General features: G+C 32.2%; 2 protein-coding genes across 2 annotated transcripts in view; one reads left to right on the forward strand and one right to left on the reverse strand.

Moving 5' to 3' along the window:
- The window catches only part of LOC124360785 (aminopeptidase N-like), an 88,784-nt gene that overhangs the window by 644 nt on the left and 72,321 nt on the right, over nucleotides 1-15,819 (forward strand). The gene's annotated exons all lie outside the window — the stretch shown is intronic.
- Nucleotides 6,082-15,427, reverse strand: LOC124360790 (lysosomal acid phosphatase-like). Its single transcript, XM_046814690.1, has 6 exons — nucleotides 14,465-15,427; nucleotides 12,674-12,913; nucleotides 11,500-11,703; nucleotides 9,730-9,856; nucleotides 8,228-8,448; nucleotides 6,082-6,273 (listed from the first exon to the last, which is right to left on the reverse strand). Exons 1-6 carry the CDS (start codon nucleotides 14,594-14,596, stop codon nucleotides 6,106-6,108), a joined length of 1,092 nt encoding a protein of 363 aa, XP_046670646.1. The 5' UTR covers nucleotides 14,597-15,427; the 3' UTR covers nucleotides 6,082-6,105.

Below are 15,819 nucleotides of genomic sequence, written 5' to 3' on the forward strand. Positions count from 1 at the left end.
GCTTGGATGAAAAATAATTTTATTTTTATTTACGCATACATTTGTGAAGTACAAAAGTTGTCCACTAATAGCATACTTCGTTTACATAACAACAGACTTTGAAAACGTACAAAAAGCGAATATACATGTCGTTGGGTTTATTATATGTATTTTATTCGATGCTAACTGTTCTCCATGACCAAGTTTGAAGTACTGTGACCACACTGAGGTAGAACAAGGGTGCTACATTTAACTGTTTTAGGCAATGTTATTTAATATCATTTCTCAAAGACATAGGCTTATAGAAGATTTATCAACTCCGGCATCCTTACTTAGCCCTTTGTGAAGGAAATTAGGTCAGATTCCCTTATATGCCCCCAACGCTTAAACTTTTCTCAATGAACTTAGAACGTTATAAAACGACGTAGTTGAGTAACAGAACTAACATTATGCCACCAACGCTAATTTTTTATTTACGTATGATTATAATGAATTACAATTGGTTGCTAGCTAAGAAAAAAGGGTACTTACGTATTATATCGACCACATCCCTAACATTTCTCCAAACACAAAAAATTAACAAAAACAAACATTACCAAACAAAAACTAAACTCTCTTTATTGAAAAAAACACAAAACTTGTTTTTATTCTTGATCACACTCCGCCACCCAAAATGCGAGTGCCTCCGGCCATTGTCGACGAAAGAAAAACATCCCTCGAGATAGAATACCTATCAGTAAAATATCAAATTCTAGAGGGGCTGATCAGAAATATAAATTGAATTGTAATGGAAAGGCAATTATGTACCGTGTAAAAAACTTAAATAAAATCATGTGATGCCGCGCGGCCTGCAGTAATCGGGATTCTCGAGAAAGATAAGATAACAGCGACAACAATACCGACCGCAATACCTGGAAATGCTTGTTGATTGATGGAATGTTAGTTCTGTTACTCAACTACATCGTTTTATAACGTTCTAAGTTCATTGAAAAAAGTTTAAGCGTTGGGGGCATATAACGGAATCTGACCGGAAACAAGATTTTTTCCAGATATTTTCCACAAAATGTTTCGTGATCTGCAATCTGATATCTTCCTCAGTTAAATAAATAAACTAACTTATAATTATAGTATAGGATACAATGTCCGGAAAAAAGTTCAGTTTCCTTAACAATCCTTATATCGTCAAAACTAAACTTTACGCTTTGGTTGTCAGGTGGGAATTTTGCGGCCTCTTCCATTTTCAACGTTTTTAAGATGATAGTAACAGCATAGAACTAACATGGTAGAACAAAGTAAAGTTTAACTGATCGATTTCTGTAGAATAATTTCCAGTTATCTCACATGAGTAATTTTGTTTTGGTGGTGATATATATTTAAACGATTATTGTTTTTTTTTCAGAAATTTTCAAAGACCATCTCCAGTCTTTGGGACTAGGAGAAATGTCAATATATAGTTTTTTATTTGCTTCTATCTTTGTTGAGATGTCATTACTTACAAAGTCCAAAATAAATTCTGCAGTAATATTCTATAAAATTCATAACTAGACCAAAATAATCGCATATACCAAATTATATTATATAGTAATATACAATTGTCTCTAATACAGGTACTTTTGTGAAAGTTTTGACTTTTTAAAAACACAAAAAAGGCACGGGCTCATCAATAAACAAACAATGGTAAGTGATAAATGGTTCTTAAGAGAACGTGAGAAGGATTTAAAAACACATTTTTAGACGTTTCAGAGGAGACCTTGTCTTATTCAAAACAAAAATGCAAACCAAATTCTGATCTTTAACCTTATCAGAGAGGCAAGATTCTTGACAGTTACTCAGCGATGGTTAATACTGGAATTAGGCACCTTAAAAAACTGACTTCCTCGTTTTGATAGATTCGGAAGGTCAAAGATTCCAAGGACAGTCTTATTCAGGCAGCACTTTTACAAAAATACGTGAGTGACGTTGATATTGGCAATCAGTAGGAAATCCTCCACACTCCTACCTTTTCTGCTGCATCAAATTTAAGTCAGTGTTCCCAACTTTAGTTGTGTCTTCGGAAATTTTTACCTAGAAACAGCTTTATGATGATAAAAAAGTCTCTAGGTATCCTAGATGTCACTATTTGTATGTGATAATCCTCTTTTCTAGCCATACCACATAACTATAGCTAAAACGTTGTGATAAACGGGACGTTATTTCCTACGTATGGGTGATTTTTTTTATCAACACGCTACTTCCTGTAAAATGCTAGAAAATGAAATATCTCCTAATATTTCAAATGCTAGGTTATGAGTAAAATATCCACAATGGTTTTTCACCACACTCTTTGGCTAATTTCCTGATCATCTTTGGTGTAATTGTAACATTCCAACTATGCAACCCATACAAAATTGTGTTTTCCGAAATATCTAGATAAAGCTAATACAGGATTTTATACTCTGTTGAGTAGGTAAATGGCGTCTCACGTTTATACACTAAGTCTATTCCGTCAATGTATTTTGCTTTGTAAACACGTCCTAATAATGACGTTGTACAATGAAAATAAGAGTTTTGAGGGTTATTCAATACATTCCAAATTTATTTATTTGAAACTTTATTTTTAGGACATAAAATATTGTAATATTACGTCAGATTCCAGTTAAATTGGCAATAGGAAAATTTGATCGTTTGAAGTTAGGACGTTACTTTTTTAATACTGGTATGCTATGTTATACCTTTTTATAAATTTAAAAGGATTTAATATTTCTATAATAGTATAAAATTAGGTGTTTTATATTATTCTTAACAGGAGTGCTGTACCATTTTCTACCTTGAAAACTGTTATTCTGCTATGTATTTTAAGTTATATTTCATTACTGAGTACATTGATACTAGTGTGCTAATCCTAATCCTAATATTATTATAAATACAAGAGTCTCTTTCTCTGTTTTGCTTTGACGCATAAACTATTCTACCGATTGTACTGAAGTTTTACATACACATTTTTAGGCTTCCTGGGATAAATATAGGCCTATTCTTATTTCAAAAATATTTTCGGACTACGCTCCATTGGTCTTTAAATTAGCTCAAAGTAATATATAAAACAAAACTACGAGTTCATATTGTAACGAATTTACTGAGCCGATAATGAATATAAAAAATGACACGTATAATAATTCTTTAGCCTGCTTGCATGAAATTTTCGTTTTCTTCTTCTTTGCTTCTAAAGTTGTGAAATATTGATTGAAAGCGCCTGTCAAAACATATAATAAACTGTTTTGTGTAGACCTTGTTTTATAACAGCAGTTATAGTGTGTAAATTCTATAAGAAGTAACAAATATTTTTCACACCGTTTTTTATGTTTTAGTGATTAGGCAAGTACTCATCTACCATTGAGAATGTACTAAAACATCAGATAGTCAGAATTTGACTCCGAAAACGCCCTTTGAAGCAGTCGGCAACAACTATACTAACTGAAAGTTCTGTGGATATTGCTTTTGAACTAATGTACCAATTCCAGCTCTAAATGTTCTAAAATATTAAATATATTTTTCAGTTGACAAAGAAACAAACACGTAGCCATTAATAATGCAATTTTTACTGCAATTTCAGCAGATATTGATTATTAGATATAACATTAAAGTTACTATATAATTTTTACTATAAATTTATAGCCTGTTATAAAACTCATCTTAGTTGCCTTAACAGAGCTGTGTATATACATGGAATAAAAAATAATAATATTACAATGACCCTAAATATATACTTCTTAGCATTTCTTCTTGATAGCAGCAAAAAGGTAAACTCAACGTTTGCGTCGGAAATATAATTCACTTGATTCAGAAGTGCTCATACACGTGCAAAACCTGCAACATTGCGTTCGAAGCCGCGGGTAACTGTTGTAATATATAAAACAAAACTACGAGTAGTTATTAAATTGCCTAACAATCTAAATGTTTGCTTCATTCATCGTAATATCCATAGGGTTAAATGTTAAAGGTGAATTTCTTATCGTAACGAATTTACTGAGCCGATAATGAATAAAAAATTACATTTACGATACTTTTTTCGTCTTTTCGCATGAAATTTTGTTTTCTTCTTCAAAAACCAATTATCATTCGAAGAGTTATCCTTTTAAGTCACCATTATATGTAATTTATTAATCACATATGTGCAGAGAACTTTAAATTTTGATTTAAAAGAATCATTAAAAAAGTTCTTTCGTAAAATTATTGATGTTAGGGCAAATTGAGATTTGAGAATATTTATATATATATATATATACATTAAATTGGATAAATGGACTATTGCCTTATTTAATTTCAATAAACATTGAATCGCAAAAAGTACTTGCTCCGCCGGGAGTCGGAACCCGGATCTCTCACTTGCCGGGTGAATGTGCTACCATTACACCACAGAGCGCTTACTTTTTCCGATTCAATTATTTTGTATTTGGCCGTATCTGTCACATATGCGTTTAAATAAGCAAACTAACACACACACACACACACACACACACACACACACACACACACACACACACACACACACACACACACACACACACACACACACACACACACACACATATATATATACATTATATATTTATAACACCACTAGCAGTTATCCGCGGCTTCAAACGCAATTTTCAAAGTCGGAGGCCATTACTTTTTTATTGAAAGCATTTATGATGTAATATGATGATGTAGCTCTACAATTTTTTTAAACACAAGTAGACATATCAGGTACAGATTGTTTCAGTACATGGTTGAGAGATTTAAAACGTAAATAAAGTTTTGACTGGTTCTATTTTACTGTAGGTTTTGTTGTATGAATAAATTATATACATTATAAATTATAATATAATATAATAATAATATTATATTATAGTATTATATAAATTATATACATATAATTCTCGAAAAACTTAATTTGGTAAAAAGATAAGTGTCGATTTCCACCTGTTTCGAGTAATCTGTTCTCTAAGGTATTTCAATTGCCATAGTTGAGTTCGACTTGTGCCCGACCAAGAAACTATTATATACCAACAAAAACCGACTTTGAATAAAAAGCGTTTACTTTCGATCTTTTATTTTACTTTCTGCCTAAGAATTTTCAAGTAGCATAGTGATAGTTTACTTTTTGTCCCGATAAAGAAAATACATAAGTTAGGTACGACTTGAACGTTTCTGCGGTCTAAAAGAGTCAGATATAACCAATTAAATTCATTTCCACTCTATTTATTACGGGTTCCACAGTTAGGTTTATGATGTTGCACTGACCAATAAATTAAACATACATGTGGGTCTTGTAATTCAACTTAAATTTGAAAGTCTTTTTAAGGTCCTCGTTGTTTCTGGTGCTATAAGTAATATTGGTTTTCACCTCGATCAAGAAAATATGTGCATAAAATGACTACTATAGTCAAAATGCATATACTTCCGTAGCGTGTATTCTGCGTCTGATATAAGAGGAAGAGTGTGCTATCCCTTTGCTTTTCCTTTAACTACAGTAAAATTGTTAAGGGAGACAATCAGTTTCGATAATCTTATTTGGAAACATTCACAGCTTTGAACATCATGTTGGGTGTTAGAACAACGTTTAAATATTATTATCAATGCATTAGATTGTTTATTCGTCACTGGTAAAATCTAAAGTACAAATTAGATAGTACCTTTGACTTTATAATCTGCATAACACTATACGGATCAAGCACTGTAATTATTCAATATTTTTAAAAGTTTAAATATAAACAAATGTTCCTGCCAGTTTGGAGGATATAAGCTGAAAGTATTAACAGCTGTTTAGTCATTTAACTTTAGATTACTTGTCGTAAATATTATAATTTATTCTCCAGAATTATTAAATATTCTGAGAACCTTTTCCAATGTTTCTTCTCACCATTTAGACCTTTTTTGGGCTCATAAAAATATTTCAACAAAATTATTTTTCAGTTCTAGTAACCAATGTGTCTCTGATGATTTAAAATTTAAAGGTGTTATCTTACATTGTATAGAAATAGTTGCTGCAAAATAACAATAGTTATAAGCGTGAAACGCCTCACTCTTACTAAATAAGAGCTCATGTACCCACTTGTGAAAGGGAATTAAAGAAATCTCGAAAACATTTTTTTATTTATTTTTTTATTAACTACGTTTTGAACTTTTGGAGTGACATTCCTTTGAGTAGTCTTTAATATCATAATACTTTTCTGTTATTTTCTTTAAAAGGTTAAAATCACAAGGGTGATCACAACCGGATATTTTGAAGTCTACTGGCTCCAAATCGTTGGTACTGCCATCTATGTAGAGAGCCTGAAACACAATAAATGTATCAAAGAAATTCGCATGTATTTAAACTAATTAATTGGTAGTCTGCAACCAATAGGTGTTTATATCGAAATCACCTTAGATTTCGAAATTCCCTCCGGGTTACGCCCTACTGGTCTTAAAAGTAGCGAAAACTTCCATCTTGGTCTCTAAAGTTGTGAAATATTAATTGAAAGAGCCTGTCAAATGTAATCAACTATTCTGTGTAAGCATTGTTTTATGACAGCACAAAAATATGTTTAATAATTTTACCACTATTTTCAATAATAAGAGTATAAATTCTCTAAGAAGTGACTAATAGTTTTCACGCCTTTTTTTCTTTATTTCAGCTATTAGGTAAGTACTCATCGACCTTATAAAATGTCCAAAAATATAAGTTGGTCAGAATTTTACTCCAAAGACTCCCTTTGAAAGAGTCGGCAAGAACTATGGTACATGAAAGATACCCGGACAGTACTTTGGAACCAATGTACCAATTTCTGCTCTAAATGTTCTCAAATATAAAAAATATTTTTCAGTTAGTAAAAAAAAAACAAACACGTAATTAGTGTCATTGATAATGTACTTTTAACTTTAAATTTTTATTATATTGAGTATTATATATACAAGACAAAGTTACTGTCTAACTTTTACTATAAATTTAAAAACAGTCATTATACCCATCTTAGTTGTGTTTTGAAATAAGTAGGCTTCTCTGATCTGTGATATATATTTTAATGATCACGAAACAAGACAAAACCATCTATGTAACAAAAACATACTAACATCAAAAATCAATATTGACACAAAACATTTGTTTAATTTAACAAGCTCTTTCATCTAATTCAAACAATATCAATGTAAAATTTCAGCACAATCGACCCAGCAGGTTTTGCGTGATAAAAAAAAACACACAGAGAGAGAGAGAGAGAGAGAGAGAGAGAGAGAGAGAGAGAGAGAGAGAGAGAGATACTATTTCTACTTCATTGTTTGTTATATCATACTATTTCCACATGATATATTAACACATGTAGCCTAACCACCCAAACACATATAACATTAGTTTATAGTGAATTGGTTTGTAGAATTGTATTATTTAAACGTTGATATAAACCTAATTTTAACTCACAGACATATAATTGTGTCGTGTGGCAAGATATGCCGAGGAAGATTTCATGTATAGATTTTAAATGATGCACGAAACTTGAATGCTACATGAGTGAGTCATTTTCGTGTCAACGTTTTTATTGAATGATTGTCTCTCTGTCTCTATGTCCGCAGGAAAATTTAACAAGCTATAGATTTGTAATGTCGAATGCAACTTCAGCGTACGTGTTGTGACGTAGTAATACCTTGCTTTAAAGTTAGGCAAAACTGGTATTACTTTCAACCCTATTGTTATATTTAGTTTTAGAACTATATTATATAAATAGTGACCATTTCTACTCATTTATTAGTGTGTGTTACATTTGAAAACTATACTTTTATCAATCATGTAATGTTTAGAAAGGCCAATCTTCGTAGAATAATTCTTAGTATAAAACAAAAAATAATAAGAGAGAGACAGACTGACACCGATATAAGATTTTTATATTATAGAATAAATTGAGGTGCAATATTTTTTAAGGGTCGTAATTTTTCTCCTCGTGAAACCTTTTTAGCGTTCGTTTAATTAACTGTCGAAGTCCGGCAGATGTTCGCGTAGTTTATTTAATTGAGGTAAAAAAGGTTTTGTGGAATTTTAAAAACTGGCTTGTATTATATTATTGTTGCTTTTTGTAGTCAAAACCTTTAAAATAAAAAAGCATATAACGACATACCAGCGTTTACACAGTATTTGTTTGCGAATCTCTGAGACAAACGACAAAATAGCCTACTAGGATTTTTAACTTATACCAGCCTGTATCATTCACATGAACAAATGTGGTAAATCGTTAGTTAACATAAAAAATTTACTGACTTGAAAATAAAAGTTTCTGGTCTGGTTGTTTTGGTGCAGCTCAAGAACCAAAGCAGATCCGGGCTTGATGATTCTCGCATCGGACGAGTTCAAGCCCAGAATGCCTTGCACTCCTAGGAGGGTGTAGTCATGGCCGGAGTAGTAGTACATCCGTCTATTAGGGGTCAGAGAACCATTTATTTTGGCCTCCATCAAACTGACCACTTCTTGAAACAACTGTCCTGCAAATAAATAATATTTAATTATTCGTATTCGAAATACTACATGAATTATAAACAGGAAAGTCGTAAATTACATATTAAAACCATTGAAATTGCGTAATATAACATACCAAACATTTTTAAGGGGTTGCTGTATATTTTTTTTACTTAGGGGTAATAAAAAAACTAAAAATAACCAGAAAATAAACAGTAACAATTATTAGAGTTAATGAAAACAGATTATATGATATGGTATGTCAATAATTGAATTTTAAATCAAACAAATTAAAATCTACTGGTTTTATAACTACTTAAATTACGGCCATACGTTTAACTGTAACAAAAGACGGGATTTTATCAAATAACTAGCACTATTCTATGCAACATTCTTTATATTTGTTTGAATAACTCCCACGATTTCAGTAACACTTGAACTATTTTGGCTCAATGTAGAGCAACTCTAAAGTCGAAGTTCGTATAATCCTAGAATTCTATGATATTTAAAAAGTGGAATTAGTCTTATATAATCGAAGAGGTACCCATTTTTCAGTGTTCATGATGTTTTTTGGACCAGTGGTTAAGCAAAATTGGCAGTAATTTTTATGTCAGGCTTTTTACTCCTATTTTAAATTAATTATATTTACAATTTAAAATTGGAGTTTGCTATTTGGCCCCGAGAAACAATATTAATAGATTTACATATAATTTTGTAAAGAGGTAAGATTCTTGTAAAGAGGTAAGATTCAAAGGAGTACAGTTTCTAAACTGTATTATATATATATATATATATATATATATATATATATATATATATATATATATAAATTGTGGGAATATATATATATATATTTATATTCCTACAATTTAGACAACTATATACGCGTTTTCATGGAAAACGTTCTAACTATCAAGATCAAGCACGTGATCTTTCAATGCGCCACTCACTCATAGTCGATATGAATTTCTAAAAATCCAAATTGGTGACATATTGAATTTTTAATTGTAGCAAAGAATATGTAGGGGCCTCAATAAAGAAATCAATTTAGTTTTAAACACAGTTACTTCACTAAAACATTGTTCACATCATCGCAATCCAACGAGTTGAAACTATGAACTACCATGGTGGGGCATAACGCTTCTCTAGTATCTTGTTAGTTTTTAACCTCAGTAAAACATCTGGGTTTAGATCATCTTTGGTGCCCGTTTCTCCATATTTTGAGATAGGTATGCCTCAGTCAGTATTTCGGTTACACTAATTGAACAGTTAGCAAGTACCATGTAATTCAAGAGAGAAGAACTTACCTTGAAGCAGTCTGATGGTAACAGGTGAGCCGATGGTGTTGGCTGCAAGTAACCTAGCCACTAGATTTGACAAGGGCTCTGGATATACTGATTTCGCCCATGAGGGCAACGGTAACCCTTCGTCTTCCTGGATACAAACACGCATGCAATAAGCTGTAATTCAACATTTTACTATTCTTAGAATAATGACATGACGCTTATTAAAGATAAAAGGATAACTATGTAGGCTTACGTTCTACTTCGAAGTTACTGGGAGAAAATTCTCGCTCATCCCAATAGAAAGTTCTTAAATGTGATTGGATCAAAGAGTCTAAAAGTGTTTTTTAATGAAGATGATGATTCTTAAGTGAGATAAAACTATAATCAGTATACGCCATTTAAGCGCTAGCCATACGCAACACGCAGTGTTTCTCAAGCATTAAATTTTCCAAAACTAACTATAAACCCATTTTCTGAATAAGCCAACTCTCAGATTTGATTTTGTTAAGTTGACATAACTAAATAATAAAGAAACTATCCGTATGGAAGTGTTCTATTCTCTGAACAAGATATAAACTGGCAGATTCGTGTTATAAGTTTAAATAACTTGCAAACTACACAGAAATATTCAGTGATACAGGCAGATACAATATTTAAAACAACCATTGGTATCAGAACATTTGGGTTGGTAATATTATTAAAGGCGATACGAGTTATTGACTTAAACCCGGCTAATTAAAATGAAGTCTGGAGGTGGGAAACTAAATTAATTTAAGTTTGCTGCAACGCAAAAATAATTTATTTTATTATGTTACGTCATTCTTAATGTGACTATACTGCTTAGATGTCACTTGATTATAACCAAACAACACACCAATTGTTTGTTATGAACGGCTCTTGGAGAAAGTTTTGAATATATTTTATTTTTTACTTTACTAAGATATTTATTTATATGATTAATAATTTATAATATCATTTACACAGACCAGCGTTTTTTACAAACAAGCGATATTAATTAGATGATTTTTTTAGAAAACATACTATTTTATACTTAAAATTAAAAATTTTTTAAACTAGATCTTTTTAAGGAAGATTTCTTTTTCTGCTGATAGTTCAATTACGACCATATACAACTGTTTATTTAACGTGAATATTGAGTTAAACCCCGTTTCACATTCCGATTATTGCTGCGTTTGAAATATGATCCATAACAAGTCATTGACGAAGAAGTTAAAAACGATCCTTGCATCGTTTCGACATCAGAGGCACCTTGGCTGGAAAGGAACTCAGTCTTACCCAGCAGCTATCCATTGTAGCCTAGATGAAGAGATATTGGCATTGTTTCATCAGTAGCACGATTGAGGGCACTACGATGTTTTAGCACGGCGATTCAACCTAGTTTCTGTACATAACGCAGCTCTGGTGGGAAGGGTTTATTCAATGAAAATATTGAGTTAAGCTCCATTTCAACTTGAGGTTACTGCAGCGATTGAAATCTAACTGACACCGGTAAATATTGCCTACTAGAGTCTGGAGTCCAAGTCTGTCTGAAGAGATCCATAAAAAGTTGGTGACAAAGATGTTCAAAACTAACTCCTTGCACCGTTTCGACAACAGAGATACCTTGGCTACAAAGGATAGTCTGGTTGCCCAACAGCTGTCCAATGTATTCTAGATTAAAAGGTATCACGTTTAAATGTTCCGAATGGAATTTTCTAGGCAGGTACTGCTACATTTTGTATTCCAATAAAAACTAAATGTAGTCCAATATTGTCTTCAGGACTTACTTACCATACAAGAGAGCGTTTCAAAGACGGTGATTATTTGTTGGTGGGTAGACTCCGTCGTTACATCATCTAGTCCAGTATAACGCTGTATCCTCCTCAACATATCCCTCATTTTAGATCCGTTTTCCTGGTCAAATCGTGTAAGAGACTGGTTCTGGAAGTCGTGGAATAGTGGACAGGGCGAGATTGGTGACAGTCTAGGTACCCCCTATTACGCAAAATAATACTCAAAACAATAACAGACAATCTTCTGCTAGAATATCTAAAGCCAATAACAACTATACTGTACAAATAACTAAGCTTTAACAGATACAGTAATTCAAACAATTTGGGCTCACCTAAGAGACGAGGATTGAAATACTAAACTAATATTAGCAGAGGAGTGTTTGCAGAGCATGCAACAGCTGTTCTATACTTTAGAGTCAATCTTAATTTATTTATTTGAGCCACGTGAAAGGAAATTTATTTGATGATGGCACGTAAAATTCTAATTTCGTTACATGAAATATCAAACATTTGGTAGCTTAAGAGACTGGCAGTAAATATAAAACTAGAAAAGTTAAAATGGTTAGAATATCGTTAGTTGGTAATGCACGATGTCGGGGCAAATGCATTGGTAAAAAATGGTAATATTTTAGAAGAAAAACAGGTTAAGTATTAGTAATCCGAGAAAACATCGATAGAAAGTGAGGGCTCTGGAAGATTTGGAAGAAGATAGAATAGGTTCGGGAATTAGCCAGGATAAGGTTCAGAGGCTCTGGAAGATTTGGAAAACCTAGAAGATAGAATAGGTTCGGGAATTAGCCAGGATAAGGTTCAGAATGTCAGAAAAAATGTTGGATGTCGAAATTACAAATCAGTTGAGCAAATGCTCCACGTACCAGAACTATCAAATATTGTTATCGGGTTACGAGAAATATATTATTACAAATACGATAAATTGTGATTAGTTTTAATACATATGTAAAACAATGTATTATCAACCTTTTTATTTTTGTTAAGAAGTTTTAAGTTGTGTAACCAATGTTGAAACATACGAAACAATAAATTCACTTATAGTTTTTCTGCAATGCCATAACCTCTTAATATTACGTAAATAGCAGTATGTACAACCTGGAAAATATCCAGATCATTTCCACACGAAATACTTTAATTATCGCTTAGCCTAACATGCATACCAGAGTATGGTCGAGATAGTTGGGGAATATCGGCAGCGGTTGCCAGAGCAGATCCTTGTCCCACACTTGGAAACCTTTGGGCGGGAAGAGACCAGCGAGGAACTCAGCGGCGCTCATCAGAGTCCGGTCAACCAGAGTGCTGGAAGCCCTGATGTCCTCCTGATAGTAGCTCTCGTTCAGGAACCCATTGTACAAAGAACGGATCTTTGCTCCTAGCTGGTACATTTGTATTCGTCCTTTCTGGAAACGTATTATTCTTGATAAGGGTATCCTTATAGTAATTACTTTTTCTTTAATCGTTTCATTTTAATCAAAAGAATTCGTATGAACTTGAATTTGATACCTGAAATTGGCTTTAAATGCTTTAAACATTACATTATTTACTGCTAAATTACGGACTGGAACATTGAAGGGCTTCAACATTTTGGATGAACACTTGACACATGCATTAAATTAAACTCTATCTACGTACACATACCTAACAGAATAAAACTACATACACTGTATTACATCAATTTGTTAGTGAAAACATAATGAATTGGTTAAATAAATTGCATATAGCTAAAATTGTTTTGATAAAGATATTGTATATGCACGTAGAAATATGATTTCAGATTGACGTTATAGGAGGGCCGATGGCCCGTCCCTTCCACTAGACTGCATTCCTAGTGTTTGTGGAGGGAAAGGATGTCAGTTCTTTTGTGTTTAGTTGTTTATTCGTATCACAGATTATAATTGTATTTTATTTTCGGTTTTTTCAATGTAGACCGTTTTTATATAGAGGATATAGGTTGTTTTTATATCTATGTTTTTATGTTTTTTATTTACTGAACCACTTTTTTAGAATTAGGATTTATGTTTGTAGTTTAATGTTTCTTCACACTAATGTATTTATTTTGTAGATGATTTAAATTAAATAGGATTATATTTATATATTTTTTTTATTAAATAAGACCCACTGATAAGCTTTGTTCTTAGGCAAGACCAAAATTATTGTAAGATTTATGGAAATAAAAAGTTTTAATGCGATCTAAAATGATTTTATTTACTGTATTTCCAATGTAACTAGATTTATTAATTTTAAAAGCAAAGTACACACAATGCCATATTAAAGTAAATATATAATCTTGCCTGAGTTCAATTTAAAAGATTAGTTCTAGATTACCAAATCTAATATTCCGTTTGATAACTGTACATATTATCGTTACGTAAAGTGCTTTCCTGTAATATTTCTGAAAATACATTACCTACTACTATCTCTTATAACCGCGTTGTAGCCCATGAGGCGATGACGTGAGTCTACGTGGAATAGGGCCAAAACAAACCAATGTTTCGGTCAAACAACCTTGACTGAAGATAGTTCTCCACAGTGATTGTAAAATAATCCAAGATTTAAATTGTGTTAGCAGCTGTGCGATGACGATGTGTATAAACCAAAAGCTAGGTGATAATCATGATCTTATTTCAATTTTTAATTATGAAATTTTATTGTCCACTCATTTCGGAGTTTTCAATTTTTTGCTGTATCTTTAATTTATTCAACCATGCTTAGTAATAATTTTATAATCCTGAAGAGCATCATCACCTGGGTGAATATTTCATTTTGTATTCTTTTAATATGTCCAACTTTGATAAGCGAAATGTAATGCCGTAAGTATGCACACTCTTCTTTCCTGTATTAACAGTGTCTGCGAACTACTAAACTCGTTATGCGATTGTACAATATTCGTGCAAGAGAAACTTTCTTTTTCCAAAACGTAATCTTATACATTAAATTCTTGATCTATTTACCTTCGTGAGTTGAGCAACGCCGTATGGCCAAGCTTTGGCATCATCGCTTGGATAGGGACATTTCGGATATGTATATTCAGTGTGAGGTCCTCTTTTGCCATGACGAGTAAGCTGAAAATATAATACACACATTTTGTGAAATGATTGAAAAGTTATACAATTGTTTTACGTGCTGTATAGATCCAATATGCATACCTTTGAATATATCAGCAATATAGGGTCTATTATGCTATGAATTTGTAAAAGAAAAGCAATTTTCTTAATTTGTTATTTAGACGGACAAAAATCTATTATTTTGTGTGGTTTTATAGAATTCGTTTTAGTCAGAATGCTGAGAGTTCAAAGCCAAGTGCTACAGTCAAAGATTTGCAAATTTTGTAGCGGCAATCGTTAAAGGAACCAAACGTCCCTTACTCTAATAAATTGGATTGAATATCTATTTTATAAAGTCTACTCACAACAACAAGAAACCGTAGAGTTGATTTAGCTCTTGAACCAGCAGAGTTGGCAACACTGTGACGAACAGCTGTCACATGTGGATTCCAGGAGACATAAATAACGATAACGAACAGAACCAACAAGGTCAATGTCCAAGGGCGGGAAACTGGAACCATTTCTCACAAAAACAAAGTTTGTCACTATTTATAAGCTGATCCTGATTACTAACAATAACCTAAGCGGAAGAAGTCACTATGGATGGACCTCGTTTGAGTAATTTATAGTCAGATGGAAAATCTTTCCTAACAAAACAAATAATTGAATTGAGATTGGTTCTCATCTCAATCACTGTGAAAAATAAATAAATCCACAATAAGGTGATAAAGATAGTAGAAGAATCATGTCTTGCTCGGATTAAATAGGCGTATATGATCTTTAGCCTTTACTTAAGCTATCGAATATTTTGTCACAGTAAAGCTCTATAAATCGGTTCCTCTATGTTGTTTATTTTATACAACGGCTAAGTCAAAGTTAGATCATTTAAAATTAATGAATTTAATGACTAGACCACTATATGATTTCATACACTTGTTTCGGAAGACGAGCGAAAACATTTATATCCTACTCAAAATGGCAAAATAAACTTTTACGCTCTGTGAAATATTTAGCCTATAGAATTTCGTTTCTCCAATATCTATTCAATTTTTGAATTAAAAATCATAATTCAAATATCTAGTGCGTTATTGGGACGAATAGTGCAATATAGTATAGATTTTGATTAGTACATGATCCCTACTAGTGCGGGTTTTTAATGGCGTGCAAGTATAGGTTAAATACGTAGCAGCCATAAAAATGTTTAAATGCTTTGAAGGAGGTTTCTAAAGAAATTCTAACTTGAAATAAATAGTATTTCTGGA

This window comes from Homalodisca vitripennis, chromosome 4, assembly GCF_021130785.1.
Source record: "Homalodisca vitripennis isolate AUS2020 chromosome 4, UT_GWSS_2.1, whole genome shotgun sequence".
NCBI lineage: Eukaryota > Metazoa > Arthropoda > Insecta > Hemiptera > Cicadellidae > Homalodisca > Homalodisca vitripennis.

What these genes read in the sequence shown, in the direction of transcription:
- LOC124360790 (XM_046814690.1), bottom strand. Translation starts at nt 14,596, where the DNA reads ATGTGTGTATTATATTTTCAGCTTACTCGTCATGGCAAAAGAGGACCT. An exon ending in ACTATCTCGACCATACTCTG is followed by an intron (nt 11,704 to 12,673) that starts GTATGCATGTTA and finishes TTTGCGTAATAG; the next exon opens with GGGGTACCTAGACTGTCACC. An exon ending in TTGAAACGCTCTCTTGTATG is followed by an intron (nt 9,857 to 11,499) that starts GTAAGTAAGTCC and finishes GTTTGTATCCAG; the next exon opens with GAAGACGAAGGGTTACCGTT.